Source organism: Capra hircus, chromosome 5 (assembly GCF_001704415.2).
Source record: "Capra hircus breed San Clemente chromosome 5, ASM170441v1, whole genome shotgun sequence".
Lineage (NCBI taxonomy): Eukaryota > Metazoa > Chordata > Mammalia > Artiodactyla > Bovidae > Capra > Capra hircus.
In genome coordinates, this window is record NC_030812.1 from 98,205,754 (window position 1) to 98,225,868 (window position 20,115).

The 20,115-nt window shown below is 43.4% G+C and overlaps 1 protein-coding gene across 1 annotated transcript; it reads right to left on the reverse strand.

Annotated features, from left to right (window-relative positions):
• On the reverse strand, nucleotides 560-11,249 carry GABARAPL1 (GABA type A receptor associated protein like 1). The gene is made up of 5 exons (XM_005680846.3): nucleotides 10,863-11,249; nucleotides 6,208-6,286; nucleotides 4,639-4,757; nucleotides 3,123-3,184; nucleotides 560-1,564 (listed from the first exon to the last, which is right to left on the reverse strand). The coding sequence occupies exons 1-5, from the start codon at nucleotides 10,950-10,952 to the stop codon at nucleotides 1,561-1,563; spliced, it is 354 nt and encodes a 117-aa protein (XP_005680903.1). The 5' UTR covers nucleotides 10,953-11,249; the 3' UTR covers nucleotides 560-1,560.

The window sequence follows — 20,115 nt, forward strand, 5'->3', positions numbered from 1 at the left end:
GTGGCACATGGAAATGTCATTTGACTCCTTCTGGAGTGATCGCTTCCTGTTACTGCAAAATGAAAACAATCTGTTTGCCTGTATTTACAAATATTAAAGTGTCCTTAACCACAAGAATAAAAGTAAAAAGAAAATACATGGTAAATAGACTGAGATCACAGGCTGAGAACATCTTACAGCTTTGGGAACAAGGACTGTTTTTTGTTTGGGGGATGGGGAAGGTTAAAAGAAAAACAAGAAAAACAAGCTCTGTAGCCCTGATTACCCACGGGAGAGCATGCCACAGGCTGGAGTTGACCAGATTGCAGGCCTAGCTCTGTAATATCCAGGTAAACAAAGGGGCGAGTGAGGAGCTGGACAGGAGGCAGGGCCAGGAAGGAAACAGTTACTTGGGGCTGCAGTAGAGTGACCAGCCGGACTCAGCCACTCAAGGACAAAGTAGACCAGTTTCTCAAAATAATTGGTGGTTTCATGCAGTAAAAACAAAATGAGGATGAATGCTTGGAGCTTATTCAAATAAGAGTAAAAACATATCCAAAAGAAAACACAGCTAGAAATAGTTGAATACAAGTTTTGTATTGAGTTAAAAACTGGACACAATCAGTTTATCAACTAGTTTATTTTTCTGGAAATGACTGGTGTGTTATTACAGCTGACTTGAGGCTGTATTCATGGGCAAGAGCACCCCCAACTCACACACAAGACCTCAAATCACACCATAACTATTATATTGGGTGGTTACCGACAGAGTCACCATAAAGAATTATGTGGTTAATATATGGAACATTTTCACAGCAGCTTGGAATAACTGACAATATTATGTTCAAAGGGTGAATGCAACAAGGCAGAGACCTGGGCCCTACCCAGCTCTGGAGAATGCCATACACACCACCAAGGCAGAGCGCCCCCCGGAGTCTGAGCATGGCAGTGCACTTGTCTGCCTAGTCACCACTATTCACGTTTTAACCATTTGTTGTTTCGTATTTTTAACCTGATTTCACAATATAGTCCTACAAACTTTCTTCAGTGCACCAGGATTTCTAGGGAAAAAAAATAATTTTGTGTTGGGAAAAAAGTGGAATAAAGCAGAACCACCTGATTTCTTTTAGAAAGGAAATTCCACTCATCTGTTTTTCGCTGTCTCTTAACTTGTACCCCAACTGCCCACCTACATATGGGTTCCTGACTGAAGGTTCTAACCTAAGGTTGGAAGGGGCACCAAGCTTGTGCCAAGCCCAAAAGCCATTGAGGTGCCTTTTGCTGCTTTGGAAGACGGTGGCCTCTTACAGACCAGGACGTGATAGCAAGAACAGGCTGGCTTGGGACTTACAGGGAAGCCAGGTTAACAGAGCAGAGCCTCTGCAGCTTCGGTGTGCAGCAGAGTCACAAGGAGCCAGTTAATGCAGCTGCCTACGCTGAGATTCTGAGTCAGCTAAACCCGGGACAAGACGTAGACATCTGCAGTTTAACAAGCACCCCCCACCTCCACTCCGCTATCTTCTCATGTAGGCAGTCTTCCACCTTCAGCTCTGAGGAGCACGTAAAGCAGTGACAAGGCATTTATCTGTGGAGGAAAAAACCACGCACATTCTGCCAACAGACAACCTGGGCACCCCGCCCCCAGCTCCCTTCGCCTTTGGCCTTTCGACAGTGACTCCTGGGTGGTGAGGGGCGGAGTACACGTCTGACCACATCTGGGCGACCCTCAAAAGGCCACTTTCTCCCAGTTTCCCACTTGGAGTCCACATGCCATCTACTCTAATACCTACTAAATAAAGGCAACATTTCTAACTCATTTTAAGGTATGCAATTCTTTTATTTCCTTGGCCTGACAGCAGAAACTTCATTATACAAGAGCCTGCATCTTGACAGAGCTGACCCTCAGACTTCCCCCACGGGAAGGACCCTTTTCATTCACGGAGATGAACTGAAGTGTCTTGAGATGAATTGAAATATCCCATCTGGGTGCAAATTCCTGCTTCCCACCCAGATCATAAGCCTAACATGAAAATAATCAGAGTCAAATGGAATCCCCAAGAAGTATGAAAAGTCACCCTTCTCAAATTTTTCTAACTAGCAGCTGTGGGAAATTAAGACCCAAGGAGGGGGTGCCATTGGACCTCACCATGCATCTCTGTGCATTGAGAAAGTGGAGGATGGTGGGCCGGGAGCAAGAGTTCTGGATAAGCGGGAGGTGCAGACAAGCCATCTTACCCATACCTGCCCCTTCTATACGTAACTCCGTTAACTCATGGAGTGAAGTCTGGGAAATGTTAGGACGAGTGGTTTTAGCCTATTACTGAAATGCGTGATGCTCATTCAAGTCCAAGGTAGGTGTGGGGAAAACGGGCACCAAAGAGCAAAGCAGGTTAGACAGAGATGCTCAGTACTCATTCAGTTCCAGTTCTATGCTATGGAGACTATCTTCGCAATCCTGACATCCCTCACACCTGGCCTCTACTCTCCAGCAGAAGGGGAGCTCCATCTAAGTGTCTGGGTCTGAGGTCTACAGCCACCACAGGGTGGTGGGCTGGGTACTGTGATGCTTGAGAGATGACCACTGGGATGTGGGAGGGATGTAGGAGATAGGAGAGGTCAGGGGCCACAACACTTCAATTACAGTGGGTCTCTTGGTCCCCAGGAATGGTCCACTACCAGCCAGTAGCCCTGCAACATTCTCAACCCCTTTCCCCACCTGTCTTGTGCAAATGTCAAAAACAGAATCTCTCCCCAAAGCAAAGGAGAGCAGGAAGTTACTGTGGTCCACGGTCTCTGGCCCCAACTTGCCCACCCCCCGATCCTTCCATGGAAATCAGATTTCGCAGCAGTGTTTGTTGTGAGACTGGAGTATCCCCATTTTTTTTTTTTTTTCCCTATCAAAGCCAACTCAACAGCTCTGTCCTGACGTGCTTTCTCCCAGGGCTGAGAAAGCAGCAAAAAATGTCAATCGAGCATGTGAAAATATGGTGATGGTGTGTGTGGTGTCGTGTTTCCAGGTGTTCCACCTCTGTCTCCTTCACGGGGGGGAGCCCTCCCTCTGAATCTCTCTCCCCAAGCCCCACACTTGCCCCTCCCCCTGCCCCGAGTCCGGTCGCTCCCATTGGCCGGTTTCCGCCACTCACTTCCCGTAGACACTCTCGTCACTGTAGGCCACATACAGAAAGTAGTCTTCCTCATGGTTGTCCTAGGCAAAGAGGGGAGAGAATGGTTTAGAAACATAATCAAGTTCATCATCCCTAGGGCCGGGAGTCTCACACAACCTTGCAGGGTAGGCGGAGGAGGTACCCTTCATCCCCATTCAAAAGATAGCGTGACTCCCCTGCTGGTCCAGTGCTGAAGACTCTGCGCTTTCAATGCAGGGGGTACCAGTTTGATCCCTGGTCAGCGAACTTGGCTCCTGCATGCCACTGGGCAGGGCCAAAAAAACAGGGATCAAAGAAGCAGCAGAAGTGGCTGGGATTCACCTTTGAACTCTAAGTTCACAAAAACCTTCATGGAGAACATCATACACATCAGAGATATGAAGCTCATTCTGGCGAGAAGAGCAATGACACAACATGATATATTGTTGTTATCTGCTGCTCAGTCACTAAGTTGAGTCCAACTCTTCTGTGACCCCATGGACTATAGCCCACTAGGCTCCCTTGTCCATGGGATTTCCCAACAAGAAAGTAGGTGGGTTGCCATTTCTTCCTCCTTTCAACCTACTGGAGTGGGTTGTCATTTCTTCCTCCAGGAGATCTTCCTGACCCAAGGATTCAACACGTGTCTCCTGCACTGGCAGGCAGGTTCTTTACCGCTGAGCCACCAGGGAAGCCCATTAACCATATAAATTTGAAAGTGAAAGTCACTCAGCACGTCAGACTCTTTATGACCCCATGGACTATACAGTCCATGGAATTCTCTAGGCCAGAATAATGGAGTGGGTAGCCTATCCCTTCTCCAGCAGATCTTTCCAACCCGGGAATCGAAGGGATAATTATATTTATTGGGATATAAAATAATATATATTGGGATATATATATATATATATATATATGAATATAAACCAGAGAATATATGCTGTGGAATAAAAACTAGAAATTATTAGAAAAGTTCACTAATAGGATACAGCTATAAGGCAGTATTGTATGAAACCCTTTGAAGAATAATGATGCAGTTACAGTCTAAGGTGATAAATCATGATCAAGTCCTCTACTATACTTTATCATCACATTTTTACAGTCTACCAAAAATTAAACCAAATAAAATCATTCAAGTTACTATCCCTCCAACTGAGCTGATTTGTGAAGACAAATTAATCCACTGAAAGACTGCCTGGTCTTTAAATTTCATTTGATTTGGTATATCTGTGGTCAGAAAGCACTTCCTGCTGTTTCAATAAGGACACTCCAATCTTAAAACACTACGGCAGGGCAAGACTGAGAAAATAATTCAAAGGGACTGAATCCAGTGGGCCGCTCAATTGCTGAGGGACAAGAGACATGTGATCTCCCAGAGCCTGACACGGCCATGTGAGAGCATCCTGATAAATGATACCTCTACCACCTGCCCCACTTCCCGAGTGTGTGGATGATAACACCTGGGACAGAGGCTAGAGAAGGCCAGACGGTACGGCCTTGTTGCCAGGACAATTACCTCATACAGCTGGCCCATGGTCGCACTAGTGGGAGGTATGGTGTTGTTGACAAAGAAGAATAAGGCGTCCTCAGGTCTCAGGTGGATTCTCTTCCGGATTAAGAAGTAGAACTGGCCAACTGGATGGAGGCGGTAGGGGGCAGCGGGGTGGTTAGGAAATGAAGACAAAGCGGAAGAAGACGAGAGGTTAGCAGGAGGGTAGTAAGATCCAGAAGACAATTCTACTGCACCTGTTTCCCAAAGCACCAGACTGCCATTATCATCTGAGCAGAGCCAAACACTGTCCTGCAGCTTCAGAAACAAAAAGTGACATGGCAAGAAGCCTGTGTGTTCCTTGATATGCTATGGAGTTTAATTCCTCAATCCGTCTCCACTTTACTCAATTTCAGACCTAATGCTAACATTCCCACGGTCTAAATCTGATTTGAAACACACTTCTCGGAATTATTTGGGGTCCAGTGGTTAGGACGCTGGTGCTTTCAATGCCAGGGCCCAGGTTCTATCCCTGGTAGGGGGAACTAAGATCCCAAAGCCGCATAATATGGGGAAAAACAAAAAACCAGACACTTTCATGTCCATTTCTGCCTAAGACAAACTTGTGATGGAAGAGATCTGCTGGACTCCAGTAATCTTAGTACAATCGCTCATCCCAATGTCGGGGCAGTGAGTGGCGTTCAGTGCTTTAGTTTTCACTGAGCACACTGAAAGGTTTCTGCTGCTGCTGCTAAGTCGCTCAGTCGTGTCCGACTCTTGGCAACCCCATGGACTGCAGCCTAACAGGCTCCTCCGCCCATGGTTTCTAGAAGGCTGATATTCAAACCCAACCACTCTGGAGCAAACACATCTACCAATATCTTTCCAAGTGTCTCCTGGATGCAGTGGTTAAGTAAATAAAGTCACTCAGTCGTGTCCGACTCTTTGTGATCCCGTGGACTGCAGCCCACCAGGCTCCTCAGTCCATGGGATTCTCCAGGCAAGAATACTGGAGTGGGTTGCCATTTCCTTCTGCAGGGGATCTTCCTGACCCAGGGATCGAACCCGGGTCTCCCACATTGGAGGGAGACGCTTTAACCTCTGAGCCACCAGGGAAGTTATTCCATTAAAAATCAACATGAACAATTAATGTATCTTTTACAAATCCAAACAGTATCTACAAGATGTATGAACAAAAAACCCGTAACTTGAAGAGGTCAAGGTATTCAGCTGAGAATCTCTATAATGTGATCTTCCCAACAAATTAGTCTGGTTTTCCTTATGGTGTAAATTGGTACCACAATAACAAACCTGAATTTTAAGCAGCTTATATAATACGCATCTGCTCTTTTCTTTCAAGCTCTCACACTCTGCTGCCTCTAAATCAAACAAGGCCCTACAACAATGGGAAAAGCTTAAGGAAATCGGTGATGGGAAAGAACAATTACATCACCATCGCTGAATCACCCAACTCTCTGGGGCATCCCACTCACTTCCCTCAGTTCTACCTCCCCTCAAGCCCACGATCACATGCACACAGGAAGGACTGGGAAGGCTCTGCTGTGGGAGGAAGGGTCGGGGGGGACAGAGCATTACCAGTGAGGTCAGAGGGCACGAGGTACTTCCTCTTGTCCAGGTCAGGCACCCTGGCCTTGGGAGCCTTCTCCACAATCACCTGGGAGGACAGACAAAGGGTGGGAATGAAAACTGCAGAATCCAACCAATGTTACCTTCTTTCTACACCCTACAAGTGCCCTTATCTGAAGTGAGTTTCTCTAGGCGCAATACAACTTTTCCATCTCTTATTCTCTCTTACCCTTTACAAAATGTACGGGGAAACAAACTTTCTTAATAAGGTTATAATTTTATTACTGAAACAACAAGAGGATAGGGAAGGGATATTATGAAAAGTAAAGAGGACCTTGATTTTAATTACAAGTTACCTATAAGATGTGTGTGTGTGCATGCTAAGTCGCTTCAGTCGTTTCCAAGTCTTTGCAACCCTATGGACTATAGGCCATCAGGCTCCTCTCTCCTTAGGTCTCCAGGCAAGAATACTGGAGTGGGTTGGCATGTCCTCCTCCAGGGGATCTTCCTGACCCAGGGATGAAACTAGAGCCTCTTATGGCTCCTGCATTGGTAGGCAGGTACTTTGTTATAGGACATATACTTTCTGGCATTTAGTTGAAGCACCAAGAAAATTGTCTGGATTTTCTCAAGTGGTCCTGAGTACCTACTAGGTTTATTCTTTCTCATAAATGATATTTATCTGTAAAGGTACAGATAATGTGGTTTAAATTTTGTACTTCATCAAAATTTTTTTGAGAGTGACTGTAAAAAAAAATTGCATTCAAGGCACTATTAAGTGAAAAAAGTGTTAAAATAGTCCTTATATTAATAGAATGTCGGTACAATAACCCATAATAACCCATACTGATTATCTGTTAGAATTTTAAGAGATTTTCAGTGTCTACATTAAATATTTCTACAATACTTCCAAGTTTAGAAGGGTCATTTATTTTTGTAATGAAAAGGAAAAAAAGATCAAAAGGGAGGAGATATACGTATACCTGTGTTTGACAGAAAACAAAATTCTGTAAAGCAATTATCCTTCAATAAAAATAATAATTAAAAAAAGGAAAAAAGATACATAAGTTATACATGTAGATGTATAAAACAGGAAATATTTTATAAATAAAATTTCAAGCAATAAGTTAAATACTGTACTTAAATTTAAATATTACAAAAACACATTCAGTATTTATATACTATATAAGTGATATAATATGTAATTTGATTTAAATTATAAATACTTTGAATTGATTATAAAACCATCAGTTTTAGATTTTTAGTCTAGAAAATATAATCATTTTAGGTAGAAGATAAGGAAAGTACAGAAAAGTTAAAGTATAAACAAACACTGGGCACAGGTCACATAAATTCTCTTAACTTCAGCACTCCAAGGAGTAAAATACGTATGTATGTTTAAACGCTCAGTTGTGTCCGAGCCTTTGTGACCCCCATGGACTGTAGACCACCAGGCTCCTCTGTCCATGGGATTCTCCAGGCAAGAATATCGGAGTGGGTTGCTATGCACTCCTCCAGGGGATATTCCCAACCCAGAGATCAAACCTGGGTCTCCCACATTTCAAGCAAATCCTTTGCCATTTGAGCCACCAGGGAAGCCCAATAAAAAGGAACATGGTAACCTTCAAACACACCTTTTACAGACACATGGAATGGATCCAACAAACTCAAATAATCCATAAATCCATAAAACTTTTATGTGAAAAGGCTTTGTAAACTGTAAAGATCTAAAAATAAAGATTTGGAGAAATCTGAAGCTTTTAAATTTAAGGGGATAGGTTAAAATAGTGAAAAACCAACTTATTTTTGCAGAGAAAGAGAATTCTGCACCAGGAAGACCAGAAGGACATTATCACACTTAAGTAAGTCACAGGCACAAAATGAGGAACAGAGTAGTAACCAACACAGTGATATTGTCATAACTAGACTTATCATGGTGTCTTGAAATGTACATAAAAAAACACTATGTTGTGTAACAGGAATTGACAGTGTTGTAGGTCAATTATACTTTGAGAGTAAATCCTAAGAGTTCTTATCACACACTTTTTTTTTCTATTTCTTTAATTCTGTATCTGTATGAGATGATGAATATTCACTAAATTTATTGTGACCATCATTCTATAAGGTATGTAAGTCAAATCATGATGCTCTACACTTTATAAGTATACAGTGCCATATGTCAATTATATTTCTATAAAACCAGAAGAAAAAATAAAAATAAAACTTAAACCTGGAGTACTGATATATGAATCAGAAATGAAAGTGGGAAGAGCATAGGAACAGACCACTGAAGATCCATCAATGAGGCAGCAGGTAAATAAAATTAAAAGGGAAGGAAGGAGTATAGCATTGTGCTACGCAGGAACTGAGACCTGGCAGCTCCAGCCCCAATTAATACGAGATGGAAACCACAAGAAGGGAGCAGGAAAAGAGAGCAACAAAGACAAGTGCAATTGAATCAGGGTACGTGACTGCTTTAATAACAAAACAGTCCAGTGAGAAAGGGCTTTGGAAATCATTTAACCCTCTTTTCTGTCAACATGACACTTCAGCACAGTGAGATGCAGAGTTCTGCCCAGAACTAACACCAAATCTCAGGATTCAAAGAGCAAAGCTCCTTTTATTATTATTTTATATATATATATATATATTTTTTTTTTTTTTTTGGTCATCAGAAAGAAAGCCACACACTGAGCAGCTGGCAGGAGTTTGGCCACTGGGTAAAATCCAACTGGAGAAATCATGAGATCTGAGTGAGTCATAAGAGCTTACAAATTATCAAATAAGTAAAATATTTAACAGCAAACAATGAGAAAAAAATACAGGGATTAGCTGAAAGTCTGGGTGAATGCATGGAAATAAGTGAAATGGGAAGGGCTGTTTTGAGGAAATATAGGAGAATTTTAACTAGATTTTGGAACAGGTACAATTCTGAGCTTGTAGCTTATACAGAACTATTGGAACAGAGCTTTAATCTTGGAGTTCTGAAAAAAAAAAAAAACAAACAGTCGTCATTTTGCTTACTGGAATGTTTTTCTGGCATCATACTGCCATCTTAACTGTTGAGGGCAGCAACAGTTGACTTCTCTATTTCCAATACCTGACAGCACAAGGCACGCTTAAATCATTCTTAAATCATGAACTGCCTTGGACCTTGAGAAACACTATGGCCTGGAGGATCCAACAGCCAGATCAGAATCCCAGCTCAGGCACACATCAGCCACTTTCAGGAAGTTACTCCATTTCTTCAGATCCTTCATCTGTAGAAAGGGATTATAATGGTGTGAGGACTAAGTGAATGGCTACAGACAGGGCACTGAAGATATTCCCAGGGACCTGGTAAGCTATCAATCAGTTAGTTGTCACTTGAAAATATTTTAAGAGGGTTAGGATGGGCGTCACCAAGCCTTGGTGGGAAACTTTTAAAACAGTCATCCAAGATCCAGAGACCAGGAAAGAAATTTGCGAAGCATCCTTTAGTAGGTAATAGGGCTAGTTCTCCTTTTTAGCTGAAAACACCTTTGTACATAATTCCTCTAATGTAACAGCCTTCATGTCTCCTTTAGTTTACAGAAAAAGTACTGCAAGAGGTTTATACGGCCCACGTTGCTTCTGGCAGCTGTAAGAACATGAAAAGTTAGATGAAGACTGGAAAGGAATTCACCATCAGATAACTGAAATTCCTTTACCCGTAAATTACCTGTAATATTTATCCTCAAGTCCCTGCCCTAAGATAAACAACACAGTCTTAGGGTCTCTAATCCTCCTATCTCCAAAACTCAAGGATTGCTGTTCCCTCTATCACACTTCAAAAGCCTTCTGCCCTCAAATCCAGCTACGCAGCCCACATTAGCGAAAACCAGGCAAGAGGCGGGGGGAAGGGTGACAGGAAAAACGCCCGGATGCAAAAAGACACCTTGGTATTTCTTCCCTGTTCCTTCTCTCCGCCTGCACTAGGTTTAAGAACATAAACCTGAGTCTAAAAACCCGAGAAGAAGGTCTCAGTCCTTCCTGATTGTGTTCAGGTACAATGTGTTCAGAATAAACACCGGCCCACACACCCTGGAGCCAAGAATGATGAGGCAACCGGGTTGCTGCGCAGAGAACGTGACCTTGTTTTCTGGGCCAGGCCTCTCTTGTGGCGTCCCCTTCCCTTCCTAATCCTCACAGAATAAAATAAAAGATCCAATGGCTTGCGAACATTTCCCTCCCAAACCCAAGGCTACAAAGGGCCAAAGTCCTTCCGATTAACGGAGAACCACCTAAGGGCGGAAATTGATGGGAGCAAATCCCCTGGATCTGTCATTCCTGAACACTTCCATGCTATCTTAAGGCAGCATATGGGTGGTCCTGACCTCATCATTCTCGCGCCAAAAAGCCACATTTTGAGTACACCCCAGCCAACACATCCACTGAACACTGCTGAGTCACTCAATCGTAGGATCCGTTCTAAAACTGCGGTCAGCTCTAAAAGATGGAGACCGGCTCTAGGGATACGAGTTTTAAAAGGTTCGCAGTCCGAACGTCCATTCCACTGGCTCTCCCCGTGGTGAAAGGCGTGCAGGTTGAGTAATTTTAGGGGCCACCCTTCTGTGCCTTTGGGCAGCCATCACGACTCCCCCGTCCCCATCCCCATCCCCCGCTCTGCCCCCTAGGACACTCACAGGGACCCGGTCCGGATATTTCTTCCGGATCTTTTCTCCTTCCTTTTTCCGATACTCAAAGGGATGGTCCTCCTTATACTGGAACTTCATGATGAACCGCAGGATTTCTAAAATCCCCGGACGGGGCCTGCCTCCCTCGCGGACGAAGGCGTCTCTCCCGTCTTTTGATGATCCCTTTGGGCAATTCGCAATGAGTCTCAGATTCGCTTCCGAGAGGCCAGCCCACGTCGCAGCGCCGCTCGGCAGAGCTTTCAGAAACGGGGGACTCAGGGCCTGGGTTCCAAGACAGGATAGGGCCAGGTAAAGAATTCCCGGTCGCTTTGCCCGAGAGCCGCGAGCACAAAAACAACACGACGGCCGGCTGATCCTGTGACGTCAGTAAGCCCCGCCCCCGCGAACCTTGGACCGCGGGATGGGGGTGGGCAGGCGCAGTCCATTTCAGTGTTTTCTCATTCTAGTTAGTTTCCCCGAATACAGTCCAATTAGAACGCGAGAAATTTTCACATTTTATTTTATTGTGACAGTGACATTAGAGGTGTTTATAAAACAACAACAAAAAATAATGTTCTAAAGATGTCTTCTACCCTCTCCGCCATTTCTTGGTTGGGCCCCGAAACAAATACAGATGGTAAAAATCCAGCTTTTTTTCAGCCTGTTGGGATCTGGAGTCTGGAAAGAGGTGGGATGGGGGTCCTCGAACTCCTTTGGCCCATTCAGAGGTGCCCCGGGCTTGTATTTCGCCCTTTGCTCGTTCATTGATTACACTGGTGCCTCGGATGCTGGGCTGGCTGCCTCCGCCCCTTGACCTCTCGTTCACCACGTTGGTGTCATGTTTGGGTTTTCGCAGCAAATCTGCTCCTAGAGCAGCAACATAAACAGAGCATGACTCAGGGAACTGAAGAGATGTAGCAGGTGAAGGGCATGAGGTATGATCAAGGTCCAGGGAAGTGACGTCAGTCGTTACTACTAAGAACTTTGCATAGGTTGAGCTATGGAAATGAATGACCGTTCTCAGAAGTTAGGTCTGTCTTCGGAAAAGAAAACATCAGGCGATTCAGGCGATTAACTCGGTAGTCCTCAATTTTCCCCCTGATGCAAAAATTCACCGGAGGAGAGTACTCCTTTCCAGACATGAATACAGAGTGCCACCTGAAGGGCTGGTGGAAAACTGAAGGTAACTGTCGCCTCCCTTTGGCCCTCCACTTTCCCCGCTAAGACAGAGGAATAAGGCCTTTCCAACCACTACTAGCAAGTGATTATAGGGACCTGTAAGGGAAGAGCAGCAGATACTGTAATATTAAAAAAGAGTGAAGATATAGAATAAGAGGCTGTTGTGTAATATTAAAAAAGAGTGAAGATACAGAATAAGGGGCTGCTGTGCCAGTCCAGGAAGTTCTGAAAAATGACAACAGTGGCCTGGGTCACTTGTCATCTTTCATCAAGGTCTCAGGATCTCTGATTAAAAAAAAACAACAACAACAAATGAAAAGAAACAAGGAAAATGAATTGCATAGCCCTGCATTTCTTTATTTTTAGGATTTTTTTTTATGTGGGCCATTTAAAAAATCTTCATTCAATTTGTTACAACACTGCTTCTCTTTTATGGTTTTGTTTTTTGTTCACAAGTCATGTGGGATCTAAGCTCCCCAACGAGGGATTGAATTTGCACCCCTGCACTGCAAGGTGGTCTTCACCATTGGACCACCAGGGAAGTCCCTAGCCTTTGTTTTTAATGCTAATCCTTTTTCTCCGTGGCGTTTTTCAATCCTTATTATGTATGAAAATCCAGGAATTCTTGTATCACATTATATTTTTGTAATGTTTAGTCCTTATTCTCAAATTGGTTATTTTAGCTGTTTGAGCTTGGACCCAAATATAGCCAAATCTCTCAAAGGAATACTTTAAAATCAGTGGAGAAGAGTGTTGTTTTCCCATCAAATCTACTGGAAACAATCACAGCTAGTTTAAAAATGATTTTAACTTTTATTTTAAAAATACCTATTCACAGTAGCAGATTACATAACAAAGATACTCAGGAGATGAAATTTCATTAACTTTTATGCCTTAAGGCCTTTCTAAATGCAAATACTTTTTCACAGACTAGCCACTCTGTCAACCCTTTACAGCTTGCTACATATACTTGTAGCAGAACACTTAAAATATTATACAGAAGGTAATTTTGTAAGGGCTTCCCTGGTAGCTCGACAGTGAACAATCTGCCTGCAATGCAGGAGACCTGGGTTCCATCCCTGGGTTGGGAGGATCTCCTGGAGAAGAAAATGGCAACCCACTCCAGTATTCTTGCCTGGAAAATGCCAGGGATAGAGGAGTCTTGCAGGCTGCAATCCATATGGGTCACAAAGAGTCAGACACGACTGAGCAACTAAATGACGACAACTTTCAAAGTCAATTGGTGGTTTTGTGGGAAACCAGACAGTGTTCTTGCCTGGAGAATCCCAGGGACGGGGGAGCCTGGTGGGCTGCTGTCTGTGGTGTCACATAGAGTCGGACATGACTGAAGCGACTTAGCAGCAGCAGCAGACATACTCTAACAATACAATACAGCAAAATTTAGTTCACATGTGTCGTGACAGGGCTTCCCAGATGGCTCCAGCGGTAAAGAACCCACCTGCCAATGCAGAAGATGTAAGTGACATGGGTTCAAACCCTGGGTCAGGAAGATCCCCTGGAGGAGAGCATGGCAACCCTCTTCAGTATTCTTGCTTGGAGAATCCCATGGACAGAGGAGCCTGGTGGGTTATAGTCCATGGGGTCACAAGGAGTCAGACATGACTGCAGCAACTTGGCACCGGTGCACATACATGTCATGACAAGTAATCTTTTTCTATTTATTCCAATATATTACTTCTTAGTTACTCTATTATTGTTGTTGAGTCTCTGTCAAGTCAGCCTCTTTTGTGACACTATGGACAGTGACCTGCCAAGCTCCTCTGTCCATGGAAGTCTTTAGGCAAGAATACTGAAGTGGGTAGCCATTCCCTTCTCCAGGTTGTATCTTCCTTTCTCCAGGATGTCTTCCCCACCCAGGGATCAAACCCAGGTCTCCTGCACAAAAGGCAGATTTTCAAATGAGGAGCAGTCACAAAACCACAAGATTAAAGGGACCAGAGAGGCTCATTAAGATTAAGAGACTGGACTACCTAAGACCCTCAACACACCCTAATCTTGTCAGCAAGCCCATCCTTTTGAAACTTTGCAGAAGAAAGAAGAACTCAAGACTTCCTTGCATTGATCCTTATTACATACCCCTGCTTGACTTGGCCAAAAGCGAAGAGGAAGCCTCAAGGAGCCTCTTGATGATGGTAAAAGAGGAGAGTGGAAAAGCTGGCTTAAAACTCAACATTCAAAAAACAAAGATCATGACATCTGATGCCATCACTTCATGGCAAATAGAAGGGGAAAAACTGGAAACAGTGACAGGTTTTATTTTCTTGGTCTCCAAAATCACTGCAGACAGTGACTGCAGCCACGAGATTAACAGACATTTGCTCCTGGGAAGAAAAGCTATGACAAACCTAGACAACTACCCTTTCCAGTACAGAGGAGCCTGGTAGGCTACAGTCCATGGGGTCTCAAAGAGTCAGATACAACTGAGCAACTAACTTCATACTTCATTTTTGTTGTTCACCCCAGGCTTCCCTGTTCTTCACTGTCTCGCAGTGTTTGCTCAAACTCATGTCCACTGAGTCGATGATGCCATCCAACCATCTTATCCTCTGTCACCCCCATCTCCTCCTGCCCTCAATCTTTCCCAACATCAGGATCTTTTCCATTGAGTCGACTCTTTGTATCAGGTGGCCAAAGTACTGGGGCTTCAGCTTAATCAGTCTTTCCGATGAATATTCAGAATTGATTTCCTTTAGGATGAACTGGTTTGATCTCCTTGCTGTCCAAGGGACTCTCAAAAGTCTTCTCCAACACTATGGTTCGAAAGCATTAATTCTTCAGCCCGAAGCCATTTTTTATGGTCCAACTTCCCAATCTGTACGTGACTACTGGAAAGATCATTGCTTTGACTACACGGACCTTTGCTGTACACCTGAAACTAACACAACTTTGTGTATCAACTATACTTCAAAAAAAAAAAAAGGAATATAAACTTATGCATAGTATTTGAAGTAAAGTAGATTTTAAAAGTCAGCTAAAATGTAGGGATTTTACATGTGTGTGGTAGAAAGGTGCTTCTCTTCACAAGCCTTGTAGAGCTATTTGACTTTGCAATCTATCTGAAGGAGTAAAAGGAATAAAAATTAAACTAAAGAACTAACAGCAAAAGGTTTTTCAGTTTGGTGTTTAAAGTCTGAGGAAATTGAGTTCAAAGCCAGCTCAGGAACTCAGTTTTCTGCCAGTCATATCACTTCTCTGTAACTTAGTCTCAAAAGCTGACCCAAAGGAGCACATTGTTTGGAAAATTAAAAGGGCCCTGTAGGCATTCAGAAGGTTATGGTTACTTACTAATTGTTTGACCCCTCATGAACTTTTGTCCACTTTGAATTGGATTTGCATTTATCTACTTTGGTGTTCACTGAGTTTGAATTTACGCCTTTTTTGGGGAGAGAGAGAAGATAGGACCTAATTCCACCCACCATAGTAATCAGATCAACATTGGAAGGAAAATCAAGTCCTAAGTCTAGTTCAGGAGGATGTACCACACAAATCCTGTATAAGCAAGTTTGATATATAAACTGGGACCAAGAAAGGTCCATGCACTCAGAACACTGATATCATTGACTTCCCTGGTGGCTCAGATGGTAAAGCGTCTGTCTACAATGCAGGAGACCCGGGTTCGAGCCCTGGGTTGGGAAGATCCCCTGGAGAAGGAAATGGCAATCCACTCCAGTACTATTGCCTGGAAAATCCCATGGACAGAGAAGCTGGTAGGCTACAGTTTGTGGGGTCGCAAAGAGTCGGACACGACTGAGCAACTACACTTCACAGTAAGAACCAAAGGGTAGCATAAACATTTAGTCTGTGTTCTACCTGGAAACTGAAACACAATGAAGAGGCATTAAATTTAGTCTGCCTTATTTCATAACTTTGTCTGTAACCAAGCTCTTATGAAAGATATTGGAGTGTTGTCTTTGTGGTAGCTGAATAGCCATAGTGGTCTCCCTGTATTCTACATCTCACTTCTCCCATTCATCCTCTAGTGACAGTAATCTTACAGGTTACATGATCTTTTTTCCCCTCTTCAAAAACTTTCAATAGCTTTTCATACAATGCAAGATAAAAACCAAACTGCTTAAACTCATATGGTATCTCCTTTGCCTCTCCTTTCTGTTTGTCCATCCCTGTTTCCTTTAGACCTTGATCATGAAGGTGAGACCATTAGACATTAATAACTTAGCTCATTAATAATTTAGCTCCTGATTTCTGCTTTACTAAATATATGTAACACCTTACTGAATCTATTGATTGCTTTCTTGGAGGAGTAAGAATGAAGAATTGAGTTGTTAACAAATGACTGACCCTCTCTCCCTAGCTTCCTCTTTAGTAAATTTGCAGGTGGATCTTTCAAGCGCAAGTGGATCACACAGGCAAGAGAACACCCAACCACAGGTGGACCACGGGAGCAAGACAATGTTCCGAGGAAGAGACATCAGCAGGTTTGCGTGCAGTGGAAAGATGATGAAGAATCTGAGCTCCTGCCTTAATGATTAACTAAGACTGTTTCTCCTTGTTCCATTTAAAAATTGTCATGACTGAGCAGGATCATCAGAGTTGGTCTCTGGACATAAGCCCACCATCTCCTCAGATTGCTGACTTTTCTTCTTTATCAAAGCTTGCCCTTCAATTTATTGGCTGTTGAGCAGCAAGCGGCCAAGCTTGCACACAGTTATAATATGTAATTTGTTGTTTGTTTAGTCGTTCAGTTGTGTCTGACTCTTCGCAACCCCCTGGACTATAGCCCATTAGGTTCCTCTGTTTGTGGGGTTTCCCACGCAAGAATACTGAAGTGGGTTGCCATTTCTTCCTCCAGGGGATCTTCCCAACCCAGGGATTGAACCTGCATCTCCTGCATTGCAGGCGGATTCTTTACGGCTGAACCACTGAGGAAGCCTCATACTATGTAATACTTAATTGCCATCAAAAGATCCCAGCCTATCTTTTCAGAACCTTTCTTTTTCTGTTACTCTTGGGATTTTTAACACTCTCCATGATTCGCATTTCCATCTTTCCCATCTTTGGTCATAGACAGAAAATGGACTTATCATGCATATTTGATGTTTACATTCTATAATCCTTCAGGTTTCAACTCGGACACGACTGCTTCATGACACCCTTTCCAAACTCTAAAGTTCTGAGCAATTCTGAGGTGGGAAATAGTGGAATTCTGGCTTAACAGAGGTGAAGGTGCCAACAGATGGGTATTGGCCAACATTATTCAGACACAGCTTGTAAATTATCTTCCACAAATGTATCTTGGACAACCCATAAATCACTGAAATTGTTTTCCCTGTCAGTCTGTTCAAGGGCGGACTTTCCATCCTGGCTTCTTTATTACCTTCCAGCCAATCTGTTCAGCCGATGAAAAGAAAACAAAACTGGGCTGTTCCCAGACTTTGCAGTTTTTCTCCCCTGCCTATTAAATTTGTTACATAAATTTCATTTTTGCTTTAATTCCATGCTCTCATATACATGTAACTCCTAATGTGTTAACTAACCAAACTCTTTTATAGTCTTCCCAGCCAGACCTATAAGGCCAACTCAACAAGATTCAACACTATAAATCCCAACCTAGACTTGAACCAGAAACAAACCACTACAAGGTTTCCTGTGCTGTTCTGTTTCCCTCAAAAGCACAGAGCAGAGCAGTCATCACAACCCAGTCAATCTTCTCTCAGACTCATCTTCCCACAGAAAGGAGCTCCTGTATCATCCTTGTGTAAACTAGTCCACATCTGGTCCATCTCTCTCAGACTGGGAGCTTCATGCTCACGGAGTCTTCCCCTTCTGCTCTGTAGATATATATTTTTTTATATAATGAATCTCGTTTTTTAATTGTTGACTAATTTTTTTTAAATTTACTTATTTTTAACAACTGGACTTCCCTGGTGGCTCAGACGGTACAGCATCTGTCTACAATGCAGGAGACCCGGTTTCGATCCCTGAGTCGGAAAGATCCACTGGAGAAGGAAATGGCAATCCACTCCAGTACTATTGCCTGCAAAATCCCATGGACAGAGGAGCCTGGTAGGCTAGAGTCCATGGGGTCGCAAAGAGTTGGACACGACTGAGCAGCGTTCTGTTCCTATTTTTAACTGAAGGACAATTGCTTTACTGCATGGGTTTATGCCATGCATCAACATGAATTAGCCATGGGTATAACCTCAGATATGCAGATGACACCTCCCTTATGGCAGAAAGTGAAGAGGAACTAAAAAGCCTCTTGATGAAAGTGAAAGGAGAGTGAAAAAGTTGGGTTAAAGCTCAACATTCAGAAAACGAAGATCATGGCATCTGATCCCATCATTTCATGGGAAATAGATGGGGAAACAGTGGAAACAGTGTCAGACTTTATTTTTTTGGGCTCCAAAATTACTGCAGATGGTGATTGCAGCCATGAAATTAAATGACACTTACTCCTTGGAAGAAAAGTTATGACCAACCTAGATAGCATGTTGAAAAGCAGAGACATTACATTGCCTACAAAGGTCCGTCTAGTCAAGGCTATGGTATTTCCAGTGGTCATGTATGGATGTGAGAGTTGGACTGTGAAGAAAGCTGAGCACTGAAGAATTGATGCTTTTGAACTGTGGTGTTGGAGAAGACTCTTGAGAGTCCCTTGGACTGCAAGGAGATCCAACCAGTCCATTCTGAAGGAGATCAGCCCTGGGTGTTCTTTGGAAGAAATGATGCTAAAGCTGAAACTCTAGTACTTTGGCCACCTCATGTGAAAAGTTGACTCATTGGAAAAGACTCTGATGCTGGGAGGGATTGAGGGTAGGAGGAGAAGGGAACGACAGAGGATGAGATGGCTGGATGGCATCACTGACTCGATGGATGTGAGTCTGAGTGAACTCCAGGAGTTGGTGATGGACAGGGAGGCCTGGCATGCTGCAATTCATGGGGTCGCAAAGATTTGGACACGACTGAGCAACTGAACTGATACATATGTCTCCTCCCTCTTGAATCTTACTCTCACCTGCCACCCCTTCCTACCCCTCTAGGTTGTGATAGAACCCCAGTTTGGGTTTCCTGACGCATACAGCAAATGTCCATGGGCTGTCTGTTTTATATATAGGTCCATAGGGTCGCGAAGAGTCAGACACGACTGAGTGACTTCCCTTTCACTTTTCACTTTCATGCATTGGAGGAGGAAATGGCAACCCACTCCAGTGTTCTTGCCGGGAGAATCCCAGGAACGGCGGAGCCTGGTGGGCTGCCGTCTGTGCGGTCACACAGAGTCGGACACGACTGAAGTGACTTAGCAGCAGCAGCAGCAGTGTATATGCTTCCGTGCTACTCTCTCCATTCATGTAGATACTGACACTTCCTTTTCAGATATTCATGTCCCACTGGACATATTTCAGTTTTGGCAAATAAAAAATGATTTTTTAAAGTGTGGGGTTTTTTTCCCCCACTTAGTGTAATCACCCCCAGTTCAGTTCAGTTCAGTTCAGTCGCTCAGTCATGTCTGAATCTTTGCAACCCCATGGACTGTGGCACGCCAGGCTTCCCTGTCCATCACCAACTCCCAGAGCTTACTCAAACTCATGTCCATCGAGTCAGTGATGTCTTCCAACCATCTCATCGTCTGTCATCCCCTTCTCCTCCTGCCCTCAATCTTTCCCAGCATCAGGGTCTTTTCAAGTGAGTCAGTTCTTTGCATCAGGTGGCCTGTAGTATTGGAGTTTCAGCTTCAGTATCACTCCTTCCAATGAATATTCAAGACTGATTTCCTTTAGGATTGACTGGTTTGACTGGTAAACACCCTAGAAAACCCAAATTAAGCTATATATATATGTATATATATATATATAAATTAAGCTATAGAGTTTGGATAATGAAGTTTCATAGGCAGGCTTCATATTTATGCCATTTAGACTGAGAAATGGGTGGCAGAGATTCTTCACTGCTTAAAATGACAGGAAAGACCTAGAGAACAATAATGTAAAAGTCGTATTTCCTAACTACTCTATTATTCATTGTTTTCCATCTAAGTACAGTTTAGAGTTCTCCTGAAGAGATGAAGTGAGTATCATTCATTTCATCACCACCATTCCACATC